This window comes from Littorina saxatilis, linkage group LG17 (assembly GCF_037325665.1).
Source record: "Littorina saxatilis isolate snail1 linkage group LG17, US_GU_Lsax_2.0, whole genome shotgun sequence".
NCBI lineage: Eukaryota > Metazoa > Mollusca > Gastropoda > Littorinimorpha > Littorinidae > Littorina > Littorina saxatilis.
Genome location: NC_090261.1, coordinates 71,578,994 through 71,600,054, shown reverse-complemented (window position 1 = coordinate 71,600,054; position 21,061 = coordinate 71,578,994). Strand labels below are relative to the sequence as shown.

General features: G+C 45.1%; 1 protein-coding gene across 1 annotated transcript in view; it reads right to left on the bottom strand.

The window, feature by feature from the left end:
* Positions 1 to 1,582: 1,582 nt before the first annotated feature.
* LOC138953689 (neuroglobin-like) overlaps positions 1,583 to 21,061 on the bottom strand; it is a 163,729-nt gene continuing 144,250 nt past the window's right edge. Inside the window, exons 2-3 of the mRNA XM_070325582.1 lie at positions 6,631 to 6,868; positions 1,583 to 1,789 (exon numbers count right to left, since the gene is read on the bottom strand). Coding sequence (XP_070181683.1) covers positions 1,616 to 1,789; positions 6,631 to 6,868 — 412 coding nt within the window. The 3' untranslated portion in view covers positions 1,583 to 1,615. The remainder of the gene's footprint in view (positions 1,790 to 6,630; positions 6,869 to 21,061) is intronic.

Below are 21,061 nucleotides of genomic sequence, written 5' to 3'. Positions count from 1 at the left end.
CTTTTTAAGATACAAGACTTTACACAATCTGCTTAACACAACTTTCGTTTAAACAAACAAAACTATAACATGGTCGTTTTCAATGCAGTAGCAAACACAACACTCATAACATTCTCTGGTATTGCTCTCGCGAGACAAAGCGATAAACACATGATGTAAGAAAGTGAAATTGCTCCAGAATGAGCACCACAAAATCACATTGGAATGAAGTTTCTGTCGGTCACAATTAACCAGATAGCAAAAGACAGTTCTGTTTTAAATCATTGAACAGTCTGTGACGATTTCCGTCAAGATTTACAGTGATCGCCAGAAATGTTCACTCTAGACTAAAGTGTTCCACACTTTTGAACACACTTTGTGTAACCAGTTTTGAAATGTGAAATAGTACATCATTCTGCTTGCAAAAGTAGCACACATGGTAAAAGTTAGTGTTCAACTGAACACTAGTGTTAACTCTTCAGTGCACATTTCACTTCACTTCAATCCATGACTATTCAATATCTCGTTACCCGGCATGCCACGTTTTAATCAGAGATGTCCATGCAATTTCCGTTTGGCGAAAATCCAAGTTTGTTTATTTTTACCAGCCAAATATAAAATGATCACATTTAGAATCCAAGTAATTCATTTGAAGGGGTAAAGCATATGCCAGGTTTTCTTCCTCGAACGCTAGAATCCCGCTGAGAATCTAGGAAATCACCTAAAATGTGCAGTGGTAAGGTAAGTCCAGGTTTTTAATTGACAGTATCTCTAACATTTCAAATAATCAGCACAGACATTCAACTTCAAATCCACGGTTACCTTGACACATTATGAAGTCCACCAAGAATCAAAAAATCCACAGATGGTCCAATTGTTCATTCAGAAGATCTTCGCCGCGGTGAGTAACCCATCCACAGTTTTTAGAAATCATCACAGATATCCAGTCGCAAGTCTCAGTTTTGCCATTTTCAAAATCTCACCAACGTTTTCCATAAACATTCCAAAAGTGAATCCAATCGTTTCATGCCACGTTGAGAACATCGTCCAAATTCCCAATGCTCATCACATACGTCTATGATAAATCCAATCTATCCATGCAACGCTAGCTCGCTGAGAATGCCATCCCGATTCACAATAATCATCACAAACAGAAGTCCAGCTGTGAATCCAACTTGTACAGTCATGTCACATATTGAATCTGATCAAGATTCCCAGTGATCTTCGTAGGTGTCAAGTGGCAAGTCCGGGTTTTCCATGCCAAGTTTCATCAGCGAGCAAAATAATGTAGGAGTAGAATCCTGCTTGTAAAGTCACATCGATCATGAACCTTATCAAGATTCCAAGTGATCTTCGCAGATGTCTAGTGGCAAGTCCGGGTTTTCCATGCCACGTTTCATCTGCGAGCAAATGTAGGAGTAGAATCATGCTTGTAAAGTCATGTCACGCTTGTAAAGTCATGCTTGTAAAGTCATGCACACCTTATCAAGATACACAGTGATCTTCGCAGATATCTAGTGGCAAGTCCGGGTTTTCCATGCCACGTTTCATCTGCGAGCAAATGTAGGAGTAGAATCATGCTTGTAAAGTCATGTCACGCTTGTAAAGTCATGCTTGTAAAGTCATGCACACCTTATCAAGATACACAGTGATCTTCGCAGATGTCCAGTGGCAAGTCCGGGTTTTCCATGCCACGTTTCATCTGTGAACAAATGTAGGAGTAGAGTTTTCGCCAGGCCTCAGCAACGTCCTGAGTGTAGGTTTCCCCAAGCATCGTTCGCAGTCCCACCTCCAAGGATGGCCACAAACGCTGAAAGAAAAACAGATGTGTAAGTATTGGTATTCCAAGGGTTGAATAACAAGCAGCAAATTTTAATTCTAATAATACACACTAGACACTTAGTGTATAGTAGATCTCTCTATGAGTATCCGTCTGTGTCGGTGTCTGTCTCTCTCTCTCTTCTTTCTTTCTCTCTCTCTCTCTCTCTCTCTCTCTCTCTCCCTCTCTCTCTCTCTCTCTCTCTCTCTCTCTCTCTCTCTCTCTCTCACAGACACACACACACGCGCGTGTATTCTCTCTCTCTCTCTCGCTCTCTCTCTCTCTTTTAATTTTTTTAATTTTATCATTGTGTATCTGTGCGTCCCAAGGACAGATTGTAAGAAAAGGCGTAGCCTTAAAAGGCACAGTAAGCCTCCCGTAAACCATCACAGAGCTCCCCGAGCGTCTACATATAGTACAAGCATACTTCTATTTGAACGCTCACCGAACGGGAACATCCTGGCTGCTTTCTGTCGAGCGTGAGAAATTTTCAAAGAATTTATTTTCGTGGACTTGGTCCTCAACAACAATGGCGCCTCGTTTTGGTGCTGGACGGCTGTTATGAATACCGGAATTCACGCCCGGACAGAAAGCCTCCCGTCCTTTTTTCCATTAGGGTATTCAGCTGGTATTTCCTTGTTTTTTACTACCTATTTTATTCATGTTTTTATTAATTAGTTAGTGGAAGAATCTTTTGTAATGTATGTTTGATGGTGTATGCTTTTAATTAAGCGTTGTTGACTATGAATGTAGATGTAAATGCTTGTATAACTGTGTTTTAATTTTAAATGTGTCAAGCGCAAAGAGCATACTTGTAAAGTTATGATGTTGCGCTATATAAATGCTCATTTATTATTATTATTATTATTTACACAAACAACATGCTTTTAAATGATCCAGTTCTAGCCCTCATTAAATATGCAGACGACATGGCCCTCGTTGGGCGTCTGAAGGACGACGAAACTTTGTCAAAGTATTTTACCCAAGTTGATCTTCTGAATGAATGGTTCAAGTCCAGTTTCTTGCAGTTGAATGTAGGCAAAACAAAAGAAATGATTTTTGGAGGAAAGAGTGATAATTGTGGTCCCCAAAAAGTGAGAATAAGCGACAAGGAAGTTGAACTTGTGGAAACCTTCAAATATCTTGGGGTTTCAATTGACAATAAGCTGACTTTTAGTGATCATGTTCATGCTGTTTATAAGAAAGCTCAGCAGCGACTTTTTCTTCTCAGGAAGCTTAAATATTTTAATGTCAATCAAAGTGTTATGGAACTTGTGTATCGCAGTTTGATTGAAAGCATACTGACTTTTAACACTGTGACATGGTATGGTAACACAACTGTTAAAAACAAAGCTAAACTCCACCGCATTGTTGCGACGGCTAGCAAGCTTGTTGGGCAACCCCAACGACAGCTGACCAGTCTCTACGAAGCTGCCATTAAGCGGAAAGCTCTCAAAATTGTCCGTGATCCGATCCATCCTCTCAACCCCTGTTTCGAAATTCTCCCTTCAGGTAAACGTTATAAGGTCCCTTTGGCACGCAAAAACCAGTTTAAAAAGTCATTCCTGCCTTCTGCAGTCACCATTTTAAATTCTTCTCGCATCACGTAGAGGCTGGTCGGCTGGGAAAAAACAAACAATGTGTACATGTGAAGGTGTGTGTGAAATATTTGTAATGTGATTACTCTGCTGTGAAACCCAATTCCTGTGATATGAGAGGGTAAATTCACATAGTGCAATATCATATTTGATTGTATCCCTTTTATGTTTTATGTTTTATGTGTGTCGTCCTATACAATTGTTGTTATAATCGTTTACAGGCAGGCAGGGTGTGCCGAAGAAAAATTTCCATTTTTATGTAATATTTTAATGGACAATAAAGTGCTGTTATTGTTATTGTTATTATTGTTAAACCATCACAGATACGGTCAGGCTTTTACACACAGTACAAACACCCTTTCATTTAAACACTCACCAATTGAGAACATCCTAGGTGCCCTACGTAAAGAGCGAGCAATTTTTAAAGAATTAATTTTGCAGATTGTCTCGAACACTTTTTTGGACCCATCCTGAACTCAGGTCAAACATAAGTTACTTCCCTTCGGGTCTCATTCTATCGATGTAAACTGGCGATAGCCGTGAATCGATGATTATCAAAATGCTTTTGGACCGTGGTGCGTTTTTGCGCTAGACCTAACTTTTAAAATCTAAATAATAAAGTAGATGTGTACTGCCGGGCAGTACATACCCCAAGCGAAGTCGTCCATCTGTGTGTACATGATTCTCTCTCTCTCTCTCTCTCTCTCTCTCTCTCTCTCTCTCTCTCTCTCTCTCTCTCTCTCTCTCTCTGTCTTAAAATGTGTCATCGATGACGTGTTTTCATACTTGCTAATGCGGCAGGCTAATCATGACGTCAAATTGAAACTTCTTGAAGTCTCTCAGAAAGGGACATGAAAACCATGTGGGGGTTACTAGTTTGGGCTGAAAAAAAACCCAACTCCACCTAAAATTCAAGCGCCTATGGGGCTGAATTATGCAGCATAAATTGTGAAACATCAGGATATCTCACACTTTCAATTCTGCCATCATGTCAAATCTGACAACAAACCTACCCACAAAATGTCATAAATATCGGTGTAGAATTGAGACTTAACGGTTTTTAACTGCCAAAAATAAGTTTTTTTGACTGGAATAGTTTGTCTTGAAATTCAGTTTGGGACAACGGACCCACCCACTAAATTTCATAAAGATAGGTGAAAATTTAAATGTAACGGTTTTTAACTGCCAAAATTATGTTTTTCTTCTGGAAAAGTATGGAGTGAAAATCAATTGGGGACAACGAACCTACCCACAAAATTTCATAAATATCGATGAAGAATTGAGATTTAACGGTTTTTAACTGCCAAAAATAAGGTTTTTTGTCTGGAAAAGTATGTCTTAAAATTCAGTTTGGGACAACGGACCCACCCACTAAATTTCATAAAGATAGGTGAAGAATTGAAATTTAACGTTTTTTAACTGCCAAAATTATGTCTTTCTTCTGGAAAAGTATAGAGTGAAAATCAGTTGGGGACAACGAACCTACCCACAAAATTTCATAAATATCGATGAAGAATTGAAATTTAACGGTTTTTAACTGCCAAAATTATGTTTTTCTTCTGGAAAAGTATGGAGTGAAAATAAGTTGGGGACAACAAACCTACCTTTAAAATTTCATAAGAATCAGTGAAGAAATAGGATTTAACGATTTTTTAACGGCCTTTAAATCATTGGTGATGTCATCATAACCCAGTCGTTGTAGTTGTCGTCGTAGTTGTTGGTGTTGTTGTTGTCATGTTCGTTGTCGTGATTGTTGTTGTTCTCGTGTTGTTGTTTTTGTTGTTGTTGTTGTTGTTGTTGTTGTTGTTGTTGTTGTTGTCGTCGTCGTCGTCGATGTCATTTGTTGTTGTTGTTGTTATCGTCGTCGTCGTCGTCATCGTCGTCGTTGTCAGAGGTTATTTCTAAAGATTTCATTGATAGTCTTTGTTCTCGTCACCAAGACTTGCTAAGAACAAGCTTGGAACAGCAAGAGTTCCAAGAACAAGATTAGAACAACTCATTACATCATTACCAGTACGTCATTTGTATTTAGAACACACTTTAGAAAAAAAACTCTTCAGCTACAAACCAGTCACCCTCACATGTCGGAGGTGTTTGTCTAAACCACTTACTGAAATGTTTTGAGGTTTAATGACCATACACATGTTGAACCGGTGAGTGTCTTCCGCTGCTTAATTCGCAAATAACTATTTTATTAAAGTCCGCTTGAAACGCTCAAAGATGAAATTCCATGTTAAAAAGTGACAAAAGTTTCACATTTTCCCGTTGTAACAGCTTCCGATGATATTATATGAAAATTCTGATCCTCTGAGAGGATTCCCCGAAACAAAATCAGTTTGTACGCCTAATTTTAATAGAATTGTCCAAACAGTGTCGCTAATATTGTGCTAAAAGATGAATTCTAGAACAATGTCCAGACAGACACCACTTGGCAAAAAAATTTTCAGTGCTGGGAGATGAAAAAAAAAACTGCGGGCTCCGCTTGGATAAATTGACAGCTTGTTACACAAACATTCTTTAATCATAAAAGAATTCTTTTTTCATCAAGACAAGATCAGTACAATTCGAAGTTGTGAAAGTTTGAAAAAAGAAAAGCCCGGAAGCAGGGTCACGCAAGGGTCGTAGCAGACGACGGTTTATCAGTGCATACCGCCGTTCCTCTCAACAGTCAAAAGCCATCGCTAGAGTTCTTGTGAACCACATCCGTTTGTTTCGTGCATAAAAACGTGCTATTGTAAATAAGCTCACATCGAGTCGCATTCAAATGACTAACTGACGACTACATTGTGAAAAAGAGAAACTGGATCACACGGTTTCACGATGGCTCAGGGGTAAGACAGACCACGCAAAAATAAATTCTTTGAAAATTGTTCGCTCTTTACGGAGGGCACCTAGGATGTTCTCAATCGGTGAGTGTTTAAATGAAAGGGTGTTTGTACTGTGTGTAAAAGCCTGACCGTATCTGTGATGGTTTACGGGAGGCTTACTGTGCCTTTAAATCTTAATCCTTGTTAAATAAAGTTCAATTCAATTCAATTCTCTCTCTCTGTCTCTGTCTCTGTCTCTGTGTCTCTGTCTCTCTCTCTCTCTCTCTCTCTCTCTCTCGCTCTCTCTCTCCGTCTGAGTATGACAGATTTTTTACTTTGACCACAGTACTTTTCTCCATTTGAGTCTGATATATGTCTTACTCTGTGCCTGACACGTTTCTTACTTCGAGTCTGACTTGCTTCTTACCTTGAGCATGGCAGCCTTCATGTTGCGCTTGGCGTGGGTCTGTCCCAGTGCGATCAGGACGCCGTTGAGGAAGTAGGAGTCCTCCAGACTCTCCACCGCCGCCCCCAGTCCTTCCATCACCGTCACCGCGTGCTTCTGCAGCATGTCGCGGTCCACGTACCACTCCAGCTGAGACACCTCGTTCAGCCGGATGATCTTGGGGAACAGCATTTTCAGGTCGGGTTCTGTGTCGAAGAAACTGGAACCAACGAGAAAACTTATAGGGTTGGTCAATGTTAACTGAGAAATCGCCACCTTAAATCTAAGCATCAGCAGCTAGAGTCAGTTTCACTCTAGCCGCAACATCTTGTTAAGTTGGATGATCTTGGGGCAGAGCATCTTTGGGTCGGGTTCTGTGTTGAAGAAACTGGAACCAACGAGAGAAAAAAAGTGTTTTGTTAATGTTAACCAAGAAATCCCAACCCCCCAAATCTGAGACAATTTCACACTGTAAAGCTGGATGATCTTGGGGAACAACGTCTTCAGGTCGGGGTCTGTGTCGAAGAAAATGGAACCGACGAGAAATAATATAACTTATAGGCTTTGTTAAATGTGAATTTACAAATCCCCCCCCCTCCCCCCCAAAAAAAAAACCACCAACAACAACAATCTGAGCAGCGGCAGCAACAGACAGTTTCACTCTAGCCGCAACACCTTGGTCGGATGATCTAGGGGACAGCATTTTAAGTATATATCGTATGCCACGGTAAAGACACATTCATGAAATCTAATTAATTATCATTGCCAAATGTGAATCAGGAAACCCATGTTTTCCTAAACCAGCTCCTCTAGAAGAAAAACGCCAGAGTCAAATAGCGTCATTGGCATTTCTGACTTTTATGCTCTCACACGGCGTCAATTGTCTCCAAGGCAACAAAATGAAAGCACGGACAAAAGACCGATAAGGAAAGCCGAACAGAAAATATTTGTCGTTATACTTTGCTCTCATCATGGCCATGTCTCAAAGAAGGTGACGATAATGAATTCCTGGAAACGGAGAATAGCAAATCCTCAGTCGTCATTGGAGACGGAACAACGTGACAGCTATGCACACAGAAATAACTTCTGCCGTTGAAAAATGCTGTGATGTGTGACAAGGACAAAACTAGGGAAACGCTGTATAGGCGCGAACTCTTGGACCCGATTACGATCGAACTGGATTAAAAGAAGTCTGCCAAGCCAAAGAAAGAGTGCTAACGAGGTTGCATTGAAAGCCTTGCACTAGTTGGAGTCAAAATTAGTGTTCGATTGTGCAACTGGAGAAAAGTCAGCACAAGTCTACTTATTAATATGTCAAAAATGGACGCTAGCTTGACAAAAACGTATCTTAATATGTCTGTGATGACACAATGTGTAAGATGTGGCTACTGTTGTTGTTGTTGGTGGTCGTGTTGTTATTTTGTGGTTGTTGTTGTAGACGTTGTTATGGTTGTGGCTATTGCTGTTGTCCCGTATTGTGCATGCTGTGAAATAGGAAACCTTTGCAACTTGGGACGTTTGAATATGTATAATCTGAACCGTTTCTTGCTTGACCAAAAGTACTGCAACTATTCTTGTCTGTTGAGCTTCAAAGATTATTTTTAAATCCAAAACTTTGTGTGCGTTTCTTCGTGCGGACGTGTGTGTCTGTGTGTGTGTGTGTGTGTGTGTGTGTGTGTGTGTGTGTGTGTGTGTGTGTGTGTGAGTCTGTGTCTGTGTGTGTCTGTCTGTGTGTCTGTGTGTGTATGTGTGTGTGTGTGTGTGTGTATGTGTGTGTGTCTGTGTGTGTGTGTGTGTGTGTGTGTGTGTGTGTGTGTGTGTGTGAGTCTGTGTGTTTGTGTGTGTCTGTGTGTGTGTCTGTGTGTGTGTGTGTGTGTGTGTGTGTGTGTGTGTGTGTGTGTGTCTGTGTGTGTGTGTGTGTGTGTGTGAGTGTGTGTATGTGTGTGTCCGTCTGTCTTTCTGTCTTTCTGTCTTTATGTATGTGTGTATGTATGTATGTATGTGTCGATCTATCTATGCATATCTGTCTATGCATATATGAATCTACTAGAGAAATACCCGGCTTCGCCGGGGTGAATCGCGAGACAGAGACAGACAGCGTGGCGGTTCACCACAATCACCTTTGAAGGCGAAGTCCTCTCAAACGGGATTGAGAATTTTAGAGCTTATTTCTAAGCCCTATATTATCTGTTATGGCTTCTCAAATGCCAGAACATACAGACAGACAAAAGCCGCCAGACCCCATCACAAACAGAACTCTACAATCCACAGGTGTTGCCTCCACACACACACACACACACACACACACACACACACACACACACACACACACACACACACACACACACACACAGAAGCCGTATTTATCTATGTATATATATAAATATATAGAGATAGGTGACAGTGGATTTTTCGATAAATAGATTCGACCTTTGCACTTTTACAGTGAGGACAACTTACGGGTACATGCAAGGAAAGCCCACAACTGCTAAGGCGAACAACTCTGCAGAGTCTGCTGTGAAGGGCGACGGTAGTCTCCCTGTCACACTCGACCCCCTTTGAATGAACTTTGTCCCCAAAGTTCCGAACCATGGACCCGCCAAGCTTAGGTCCCTCCCAGGTGGAATGGGAACAGCACGAAAATGATTCAGTGGCCTGAACATTTCATGTCGAGTCCCATCGCTGTCGACGACGCCAAATGTAACCGAGTGCCGAAACACCACAATCACCTTTGAAGGCGAAGTCCACTCAAACGGGATTGAGAATAACTTTTATGGCTTCTCGAAGGAAGGCCTGAACATACACACATACCAAAGCCGCCAGACCACATCACAAACAGAACTCTACAATCCACAGGTGTTGCCCACACACACACACAAACACACACACACACACACACAGAGAAGCCGTATATATATATATGTATATCTATATCTATAAATATATAGAGATAGATGACAGTGTATTTTTCGCGTGGCTATAAATTGATTCGACCTTTTCACTTTTACAGTAAGGACAACTTACGGGTGCAAGGAAAGTGTTCTGGACAGTGCAGTGACATTCTAAAAATAGTAACGTAGTAACGGGAATATGGATTGACGCCACACGAAGGAAGGGAGATAAACGCTGAAAACACTGGAGAAGATAAGGAAGAGTTACTGGGAATGGATCCAGAGAAAAACCAAAATCGGTTCAGCGCTGCGCGCTGAGAGCACGTGTTGAAATATCTCATCGAGCAGGTTGTGTCCGGGGTGTACCTGAATATGCCCACCAAATTTGAAACAGATCCATCGAGAACCTTGGGCGTGCATCGCGGACACACACACACACACACACACACACACACACACACACACACACACACACACACACACACACACACACACACACACACACACACACACACACACACACACACACACACACACACAAGTCGTATATATATATAGATGTCTGTCTCTCTGAGACTGGGATAGCGGCGGTCTGGGTTTATGCCTGTAATTTTTCTGCTGGATTCACTGCAAAGGGCTGAATTTTTTTAGCAAGTAGCAAGATTCAGCAAGGACGTGTATTTGTTTCTCAGCTGTCAATGGATTGTATCAATATGTACAACACGCACCATCTTTTCTCTGAAGTTCCGCCAGCTTCCTAGATATGACCAACTTATTCCTTTATTCAAACGGCCACCACGACCGAAAAGTGTCAGGGTATTTGTTTAGATCTTCCATTGCCAATAGAGTCCACTCGCTCACATCCAGTGTCTACATGGCAGTCTTTTCTCCACAAAAACTCCGGCAGTGTCGGATTCCCTCTTCAGGCGTCATCGGCAACAAAACTCTCTCAAATTAACCACAGGCGAACAGAGAGAGAGAGAGAGAGAGAGAGAGAGAGAGAGAGAGAGAGAGATAGAGAAAGAGAGAGAGAAAGAGAGATAGACAGACAGAGAGACAGACAGAGACAGACAGAGACAGAGAGGGAAAGGTACTCGCCTCTGGCGATCACATAGTCTCAGTGACTCCTCCCCCCCAAAAAAAAAAACCAAAAAAAAAGTTTTTTGGAGACATTCCTCCCCCCCCCCCCCCCTCGGCATTGTAACTGGATCCTCGATGACTCAGCGGGAGACCAGAAAGCATCTCCCTTGTTGAAATGGCGCGAAACAGGGAAAGCGGAGTCTGATACGCTCGGGTCCCGAGGCGTCGCTTTGAGGCTGTTGAAGAAGAAGCGGGCCCAGTGGAATCGGTCGGAGGGCAATAATATGATCTGGATCCCCCGGCACTAGAGAAAATTCAATCCTTTTTATTTGCTGTCGCAGCTGGTGTGGATGGTTGCCTGAAAAGCAGTGTATTATGTAGGTCACTCTGTCTCAAGCACGTGAAAACTGAAGGGAAAAGGTCTTGCTGCTTAAAAAGAGGTCGTGTACACAGTGTTCTGCCTGCTTCGCTTTCATGCTTTTCAGATCAAGGGGTTTCGATTACGGGGAAGGAGTGTCTGTCTGTCCTTCTGCCTGTCAGTCTCTCTGTGTGTGTGTGTGTGTGTGTGCGTGCGTGCGTGTGTGTGTGTGTGTGTGTGTGTGTGTGTGTGCGCGTATGTGTGTGTGCGTGCGTGCGTGTGTGCTTGGGTTGGTGTGTGCGTGCGTGCCACTGTGTGTGTGTGTGTGTGTGTGTGTGTGTGTGTGTGTGTGTGTGAAATGTGCTACTTTCAATAACAATTGATGACATTATTAACATCATTTCACAACCGCAGACATTTGTTCTTTCAAAAGTTAAGCAAACACAATACATCTTGGTGCATTTAATACTGAGTGTATGATACGGCCACCTTAGTTGTGAATGGTTGTCGAGGACACATACTTCGACGGACCCAGCGATATGTTTATCACGAGATGAGATTTGCAATTTTGCACTGAATTTTTTTTCTACCGCTTCCCCTTTTAAAACTGCGGGTTTTTTCAGCTGCTAACAATACGTGTGTACATTCCAATACCCAAACTCGGACGTGATATGCTACTCGAAAATGATTTTTTGGCCTTGTTGCTATTTTGCACTGAAACTTTGTTTCTACCCCTTTCCCTTTTCTTTTCTACATAATTTTATTTAATTTGAATTCAGTTGCGTTATCTCTAAAGTTACTTCATTTCACGTCATTTTATTCCATTTACCCCTGACGTAAACAAATAACGGGACTGTGTCTTTATGTCCAGACTTTTTCCGAACTACCCCCCCCCCCCCTACCCCCTTCCTCCCACCATGCATCAATGACGCAGCAAGAGGGTGAGAGTTGATGAGGGGAAAACCTGTGTTTGTCACTTCATTTGGGCGAGTCGGACAGCCGGTGTAACACGAGAAAATTACTGCCACGAGATTTTTACTTTGGAGTACAAATTTCGTACGAAAATGTTACTCCCTTTACGAAAAAAAGTACTCCCCCATTACACGAGAAAATTACTCCCCACGACAGGTGAGTTCCGAGTAAACATTTCGTACAAAAATGTTACTCCCCTGACGAATAAATAACGAATAAATTACTTCACCCTAACACGAGCAATTTAACTTCCCATGCCAGGTGTACGAAGTTTTTACTCCCTTGTCCCCTGTAAGTCTTGGTGGTGGAAGGGGTGGAGGGAGGGTAGCGCGACATTCGTTTGCGCGAGATCACATATACTGGCATTATCCCTTCGCCCGCATCCCATCATGGTTTTCGCGAACGAGATTTTTACTGGAAGTAACAAAAATGGGGAGTAAAAATGTCGTGGAGGGAGTAATTTTTCGTGCCTTGGGGAGTTCTTTTCTCGTACGAAAGGTGTACTCGGAGTAAGAATTTCGTACGAAATATTTACTCCGGAGTAAATTTTTCGTGGAGTAAACATTTCGTGTTACACCGGCCATTCTTCGCCTATACCTCCAGCGGCGAGAGATACCCTTGCTTATTAGGTTTTCTCACGCCCCATCAATCGTTAAAAGGTCGTTCGATGGTGAAGATGGAAAAGTGGATTAAGTTGTGTCACGATCGGGTGACAGAGACCAAGAAAGTGTCACTCAGTGGAGTGCCTGTTCTTGGTCGATTATGATAGAAAGCGCCTGTACGTGATATTGGGCTACAGCAGAGTTTGCTGACAGTGCTCAATCAGCACGGATGTTTTGTAGCGCACGAGTTTCACAGTGGGTTTTTTTTGCTGTCATAGGGCTGACGGTTTTTCGCTGACAGCGCGCACGGGATTTTCACGGATTGAGTTTCTCGTGTCTTTTTTCTGCTTGGGAGGCAGAATTGTGTATAGCTGGACTGGTTTTGTGACAAGGTCAGTCACGTGTTATTGGCTAGGTTGTCTGAGAGAGACACAAGTACGGGGCACTTGACACCCAGCGGCAGAAGGGGAAGGATCTAATACACAGTTTCTAGAGTATGATGGTTTTTCACCGAATATTGTATTCGGCACTCTAGGGGAGCTTCCACCAGTTATTTCCTTTCTCACTGCCACTATTTTGCTGAGGACAAGTCGTCAACATTCCTTCGTCGGCGATGGCTTTCGCATAAGGATTCGACAAGGGGTTCTGGAGGTTTTTTGGTCACTGTTGACGAACAGAGGCTGCTCCAGGGAGGAGGCGGACTTTGCTTCCATTGAGAGTACAATCATAGGCTTTTGAGGTAATAAATCATTATTTAACGCTGTTGATGAGTCTGTGTTGTGGAATGAAATACTCTCTGTTGTTCTTTCCAGGTTAGCGCATAATTTACTCTCTGTGACGCTAAAATACTAATCTGTATATGGTTTTTGCAGATAGGGAGAGAAGGACGGAAAATGGCTGTTTTGTTGTTGTAAAAAGTCCGTTTTGTGCAGGCCCACGTGCTCGATGAGGTATTTAAAGATGACATGTTTTAAGGTGGTGGGTGAGGGGTAGCTGACATGTTTAGTGCACCGATGCTTTCTGTTTGCAGCCTTCGTTCGCTTCGCTTCGCTTTGTTACGTTCCTGTAACATCTGCACGGCTGACTCTGGCGGGAACTGTTGAAGCTACGCTAACCAGGAGACCGGCTAACCAGGAGACCGGCTAACCAGCGGACCGGCTAACCAGCGAACCGGCTAACCAGCGGACCGGCTAACCAGCGAACCGGCTAACCAGCATACCGGCTAAGCAGCAGCAGCAGAGATAAAGCTAAGTGCACCATGTCGTACGCACCCCGTTGACCACCGTTGTCTTTTCGTATCTATGATTTCATTGGAGTAGTGACAACGTGGGGTGTGTGACACCTGCACGAACTAGAGCTTTTCGAACAGAACATTCGCATTTAACTATATTTACACGGGTTCAGCGTGTTCCTATAATTTTCTACATACTACTGGCATTTTGTCAGTGAACACTGGTTTTTTACGTGTTGAGAACGTAAAAGGAACATATTTTGAGTGAAGGCTCGAGGGAGGTGGAGAGTTTATACATAAACAGGCGTCTGAAACTTATACTTTTGTTGACTCTATTTAATTGTATGACTGCGAGAGTGGATCGTGGTGTGGTTAGTTAATTAGTAGTAATTAACCGGTTCATAATCACCTTAAGTGATATATTGAAACGTGACACATGGGGGCCAAGCCGGGATTTACTCAGTTAATTTCCAACTGATAAAGACCCACCAATTAAGGATAACTAAGAGCAGATAATCTCGTCAGTGCTCGACTTATTTTCTGCTTGGTGCTACCCTTTTTTGTATAGTTTTGATCATATACCACACCTTAAGCGATTCACATCTTGCAGGAAATGTAAATTGTAATTTGTGAGTTATTGTATGCGCTAACTGTGATTACTTCCCTTTCCTTTGTTTGTGAATCTTTGTTGTTGTACGTTCAGAGTTTTTCCGTTGCAGAGAGCTGAGCGGGGTTAGCGGATTTGTTATTCGTTTTACTCAGTTTTCTCTACATTGTTGTTTCGCATTCTGTAACAGGTTACATTTCTACCGTCTTGTTTTACTTGGATTTTTCTCCATATTTTGACTTTGTTGGAATTTTGGGGGGGAAGGGTCCGAGGACTTCTGTCCTAATCAAGGCTGTGGGAGACACTTTGTTTCACCGCAAAAAGCAGCCGATAAAGTAGGCCACGGCTGTGGGAAACACTTTGTTTCACCGCAAAAAGCAGCCATAAAGTAGGCTACGCGATTTGTTCTACACCGTTTGGATTTTTCTTCTGCATTTTCTGGTTGCGGGATTTTTGTATCCACCGCTTTCATCACCGCGTGTTCTAGCTATAGCTGCGTTAGACTTACTTTTGTGATAAAGCTTTGCTAAACTAACCATGGCTACAGGGGGATCTCCTACGAAGAGATTAACTTTTGAGACTCCTGGTAGCGAGGAACAGACAGAGCGAGACGCACGCGTTAGAGCGCGTAGTTTGCTTAAGCGCAAGGAGTTAGAACGTAAAGAAGACATAGAGCGACAGACGAGAAAAGAAGAGCTTGACAGACAAGAACGACAGGCCGAACGGGACAGACAGGACAAGAAAGAGAAAGACGAACGAGACAGACAAGAAAGAGAACGACAGGCCGAACGACAGGCCGAACGTGACCGACAGGATAAGAAAGACGAGCTTGAGAGACAGGAACGACAGGCCGAACGACAGGCCGAACTTGACAGACAGGAAAAGAAAGACGAACGTGACAGACTAGACCGGAAGGAACAGGCGGATCGCGATCACCAGCTAGAGCTAGCTAGGCTACAGGCCGAGAAGGGTACGCTTACTCAGGCTAGCGCGCCGACGTTTGTTGCCGACCGTACGAGACTGCCGACGTTCGACGATGACAAGGACGAGCTCGACGACTTTTTACGCCGGTTTGAGCGCATTGCATCTGACCAGAAGTGGGAAGAGGCCACGTGGGCTAGCCGCCTTAGCACCTGCTTAAAAGGACGCGCATTGCAGCTCTACAACGCTTTGGATGACGACGAGGCGAGAGACTATCAGGCACTAAAGAAGGCGTTACTCCAGCGCTTCAACCTGACTGCGGAAGCCTACAGACGACGTCTGCGTAACAGCAAGAGACTGAGCGGCGAGCTGAGCCATCAGTTTGTGGCACGCCTTAATCTCTACCTGCGGCGCTGGGTGGAGATGGCCGAGAAGAACTGGACAGTCGACGACCTTGCCGACCTCATAGTCATGGAACAACTGATGTCCAGCCTGCGACCTGAGGTGGTGACCTTTGTGCAGGAACACCAGCCTAAGACTACTCAGGAAGCAGCCGACTGGATCAGAGTACACGAGGACGCCCAGGCGATCTCTGGCAAATCTTCAGGCTCACGGCCGGGAAAATCGGGAAAGTCAGGTTCTTCAGGACCCAAGGACGGGAAGGACGATCAGGGACACAAGGGATCGAGTTCCAGATCTGACATCCAGTGTTACTACTGCAACAAGCGGGGCCACGTGAAGAAGGACTGCCACAGGAGACAGGCTGACCAGAAGGGCGTTCACTTTGTTGGCAGTGAGGAGTTAAGGGACGTCACGAGCTCATGCACAATTCCACAACTCTGCGTTCCGTGCTCCAGGAAACATTTCCAGCCCCACTGCAACGTCTACGTTAACGGAGTGAAGGGCGAAGGTCTGCGGGACACAGGGGCAGACATGATAGTGGTTCGGGCGAGTCTAGTTCCAGCTATGGCCTACACAGGAGACAGCATCAGGGTGAGAATGGCCGAGGCATCTCACGCTTACGACTTGAACACGGCAGTGATCAAGGTCGTAACACCGTTGTTCACGGGGACCATTGTGGCCGTCGTCATGGACGATCCTCCATGCGACCTGCTCATTGGAAACCGGGTCCAGTTTGTGGACGGCGTCACCAGGGAGGTTCCCGTTTATCGGGCTCCCGACGTCATTTCAGTGCTCACGCGGGCACAGGCGGAGCGAGAGGACAAACCTCTCAAACCCCTACCTGCTGCACGAGCTGCCCTGGGGAACGTGACCCCCGCGCTTCTCGCGAAGGCTCAGGCATCTGATCCGACATTAGCGACTCCTCGGGAGCACGCGAAGTCGGGGAAGGTGAAGCTGAGCGGGAAGCATGGGAGGTCAAGGTTCCTCAGGGACAAGAAGTTGCTCTACCGTGAGTTCAGCAACCAAGAGGGTACATTCAAACAGGTTGTCGTGCCTCGCGAGTTTCGCGAGGGTGTCATGGCAACGGCACACGACTCGATTCTGGGAGGTCATCTTGGTACCAAGAAGACCACGGATCGTGTCTGGCGCCACTTTTACTGGCCAGGCATCTGCACGGATGTCCGACGTTTCTGTGCGTCCTGCGATAAGTGCCAGAAGGTGGTTGCCAAAGGAAGGGTGAGGAAGGTCCCCTTAGAGAAGATGCCGCTCATCGACGAACCCTTTCGTCGGGTGGCAGTGGACATCATCGGGCCCATCTTGCCTGCGTCTGAGGACGGAAACAGATACATTTTGACCATGGTGGACTACGCTACTCGATACCCAGAGGCGATCCCTCTGAAATCGATTGAAGCCACGCGAGTAGCTGAGGCTCTGGTTACTATGTGGTCCCGGCTGGGAATTCCATCAGAGGTACTCACCGACAGAGGCACGCAGTTCACGGGAGGAGTGATGGCGGAGGCAGCACGACTGCTATCACTGGAGCAGCACTTCACCACTCCTTACCATGCTCAGTGCAACGGACTGGTGGAGAGGTTCAATGGCACCTTGAAGACCATGCTGAGGAAACTAGCTCAGGAGAAACCACGCACGTGGGACAGGTACATCCCAGCATTGCTTTTTGCATACCGCGAGGTTCCTCAGGAGAGCTTGGGCTTTTCCCCATTTGAGTTGTTGTACGGCAGACAGGTACGCGGTCCCATGGCTATCCTGCGTCAGGCTTGGACAGACGAAGAAGCTGACGAGGAGGTGCAGACGACAGCGACCTACATCGTAGAACTCAGGAACAGGATTGAAGAGACCTGCAAACTGGCTCAAGAGAACCTGGGGAGAGCAGCACAGCGTTACGCGCGAGGATTCGACCGCAAGGCACGGCCGCGCAGCTTCAAGATTGGAGAACGGGTGTTGCTACTTCTACCTGTCAAACACAACAAGCTACAACTGCAGTGGCAAGGACCTTTTGAGGTGACAGCGAGGGTGGGCCAGAACGACTACAGGATCATGATGCACGGGAAAGCACGCCTGTACCACGCCAACCTGCTGCGCGCCTACATAGAGAGGACAGCCTACGGGGAGAAGAACAAAGACAAGAAGAACAAAGACAAGAAGACAGAGAAGGTAGCAGTCATCAGGGATGAAACGAGGGATTGCTCGTTCCAGAGGACGACCTTTCTGTCTGGAAACAGACTATCAACCTCTGCAATATCTTCAGGTTGCAAGGTTGGCAAACGCCAGACTTATGCGCTGGGCGTTGATTCTCCAACCGTACCAATTCACGGTACGCGTCATTCCGGGCGCCAACAATGTTGGAGCTGACTTTCTCTCTCGGGCTGTAGAGGAGAACATGACTGTGAGCGAAACCGAGGTTTCGTCTTGAAGAGGGGAGGTGTGTCACGATCGGGTGACAGAGACCAAGAAAGTGTCACTCAGTGGAGTGCCTGTTCTTGGTCGATTATGATAGAAAGCGCCTGTACGTGATATTGGGCTACAGCAGAGTTTGCTGACAGTGCTCAATCAGCACGGATGTTTTGTAGCGCACGAGTTTCACAGTGGGGGGTTTTTGCTGTCATAGGGCTGACGGTTTTTCGCTGACAGCGCGCACGGGATTTTCACGGATTGAGGTTCTCGTGTCTTTTTTCTGCTTGGGAGGCAGAATTGTGTATAGCTGGACTGGTTTTGTGACAAGGTCAGTCACGTGTTATTGGCTAGGTTGTCTGAGAGAGGCACAAGGACGTGGCACTTGACACCCAGCGGCAGAAGGGGAAGGATCTAATACACAGTTTCTAGAGTATGATGGTTTTTCACCGAGTATTGTATTCGGCACTCTAGGGGAGCTTCCACCAGTTATTTCCTTTCTCACTGCCACTATTTTGCTGAGGACAAGTCGTCAACATTCCTTCGTCGGCGATGGCTTTCGCATAAGGATTCGACAAGGGGTTCTGGAGGTTTTTGGTCACTGTTGACGAACAGAGGCTGTTCCAGGGAGGAGGCGGACTTTGCTTCCATTGAGAGTACAATCATAGGCTTTTGAGGTAATAAATCATTATTTAACGCTGTTGATGAGTCTGTGTTGTGGAATGAAATACTCTCTGTTGTTCTTTCCAGGTTAGCGCATAATTTACTCTCTGTGACGCTAAAATACTAATCTGTATATGGTTTTTGCAGATAGGGAGAGAAGGACGGAAAATGGCTGTTTTGTTGTTGTAAAAAGTCCGTTTTGTGCAGGCCCACGTGCTCGATGAGGTATTTAAAGATGACATGTTTTAAGGTGGTGGGTGAGGGGTAGCTGACATGTTTAGTGCACCGATGCTTTCTGTTTGCAGCCTTCGTTCGCTTCGCTTCGCTTCGTTACGTCCATGTAACATCTGCACGGCTGACTCTGGCGGGAACTGTTGAAGCTACGCTAACCAGGAGACCGGCTAACCAGGAGACCGGCTAACCAGCGGACCGGCTAACCAGCGAACCGGCTAACCAGCGGACCGGCTAACCAGCGAACCGGCTAACCAGCATACCGGCTAAGCAGCAGCAGCAGAGATAAAGCTAAGTGCACCATGTCGTACGCACCCCGTTGACCACCGTTGTCTTTTCGTATCTATGATTTCATTGGAGTAGTGACAACGTGGGGTGTGTGACACCTGCACGAACTAGAGCTTTTCGAACAGAACATTCGCATTTAACTATATTTACACGGGTTCAGCGTGTTCCTATAATTTTCTACATACTACTGGCATTTTGTCAGTGAACACTGGTTTTTTACGTGTTGAGAACGTAAAAGGAACATATTTTGAGTGAAGGCTCGAGGGAGGTGGAGAGTTTATACATAAACAGGCGTCTGAAACTTATACTTTTGTTGACTCTATTTAATTGTATGACTGCGAGAGTGGATCGTGGTGTGGTTAGTTAATTAGTAGTAATTAACCGGTTCATAATCACCTTAAGTGATATATTGAAACGTGACAAGTTCAGTCGGTTTCTTCATGTTTTTTGTGTGGTGTGGTGTGGTTTTGTTTTCTGGTTGTTGTTGTTGTGGTGGTGGGTGTTGTGGTTGTTGCTATTGTTGTTGTGGTTGTGGTTGTTGTGGTTGCTATTGTTGTTGTTGTGGTTATTGTTGTTGCTATTGTTGTTGTTGGTGGTGTTGTTGTTGTTGTTGTTGTTGTCGTCGTCGTAAAGATCGATGTGGAAGAAAAGAAGTATGCACAGTTGAATAATGAGCACATGCAAGGCTGCATTGAAAGCCTTTCGCAAACGTCCATAAAGACCTTTCGGTTGAACCACTGGCAAACGAAAGATAAAGTTAAAGTTGCACTACGATCTCCTGAATTACACTCTACTTATTTCAACAACAAACAAACGCCAGCTTCAGACACATAGTTTTGATTGACATAGAATTTGTTGTTGTTGTTGCCTGTCAAATGGTTGTGTGATGTGTCTAGTGTGTTCGCGAAGTGTTTTGTGCTTGTCACCTCTCGCTTTCAGCCCTCACCGCTGGCTAGCACCGTCCTTTTCAGGACAACGCGAAAAGAGAGCAGCTTGCGTCAGTCTCTCCTGCCAGTACATAACCTCTCCACAGCAAGCCCTTTGTAGTGCCTCCATCGTGGCGACAGGCGTGAACTGGGTACTGAAAGGCCCCAGGCTGAACTACAAGGACTCGGAGGAGGTTGGCCCCTAGACGTGTGGCATGCAGGCCCACCGGCGTGTGGATACGCCCTGGTGCCCACGAACCAACCCCCAACTATGGGTTAAATAGCCGGGCAGGACAGGCTCGTCAACCCTGGAAGGCAGCTGTCCTAGGAGAAGATCACTCCAAAATTAAAACGAGGGCAGAGGAGGCTCACTATCCCTGCAAGGAAACTCCTCTAGGAGAAGGACCACTCCAAATTTAAACCCACGTAGTCCCCCGAAGACGGAAGACATCGGCCATTAGGCGGGGAGCAGACCGGATGTCTACGCTTACTACGACAAATGATTGTGTCTAGGTCGAATGTTCGTGATGGTGTCGCCTCTATGGAACCCAGCCAGGTAGAGGCGGTGCCGGGCTCTATGCCTCAAAGGAGCCCACCCCCAGCGACTGGCAGCTCCCACCCTTCTGAGATCGCCAGGGAAGGACGGAGTAATGCGACTGGCAACTTCACCCTTATGCATTGGAACGCAGAGGGAGTGAGAAACAAAAAACAAGACCTTCAACAATTCCTGAAGACCCACAGCATCGACATCTGCTGCGTCCAGGAAACTCATCTGAATGAGAACCACCGCTTCACAATGAGAGGGTATGAAAGCTTCCGTTTGGACAGA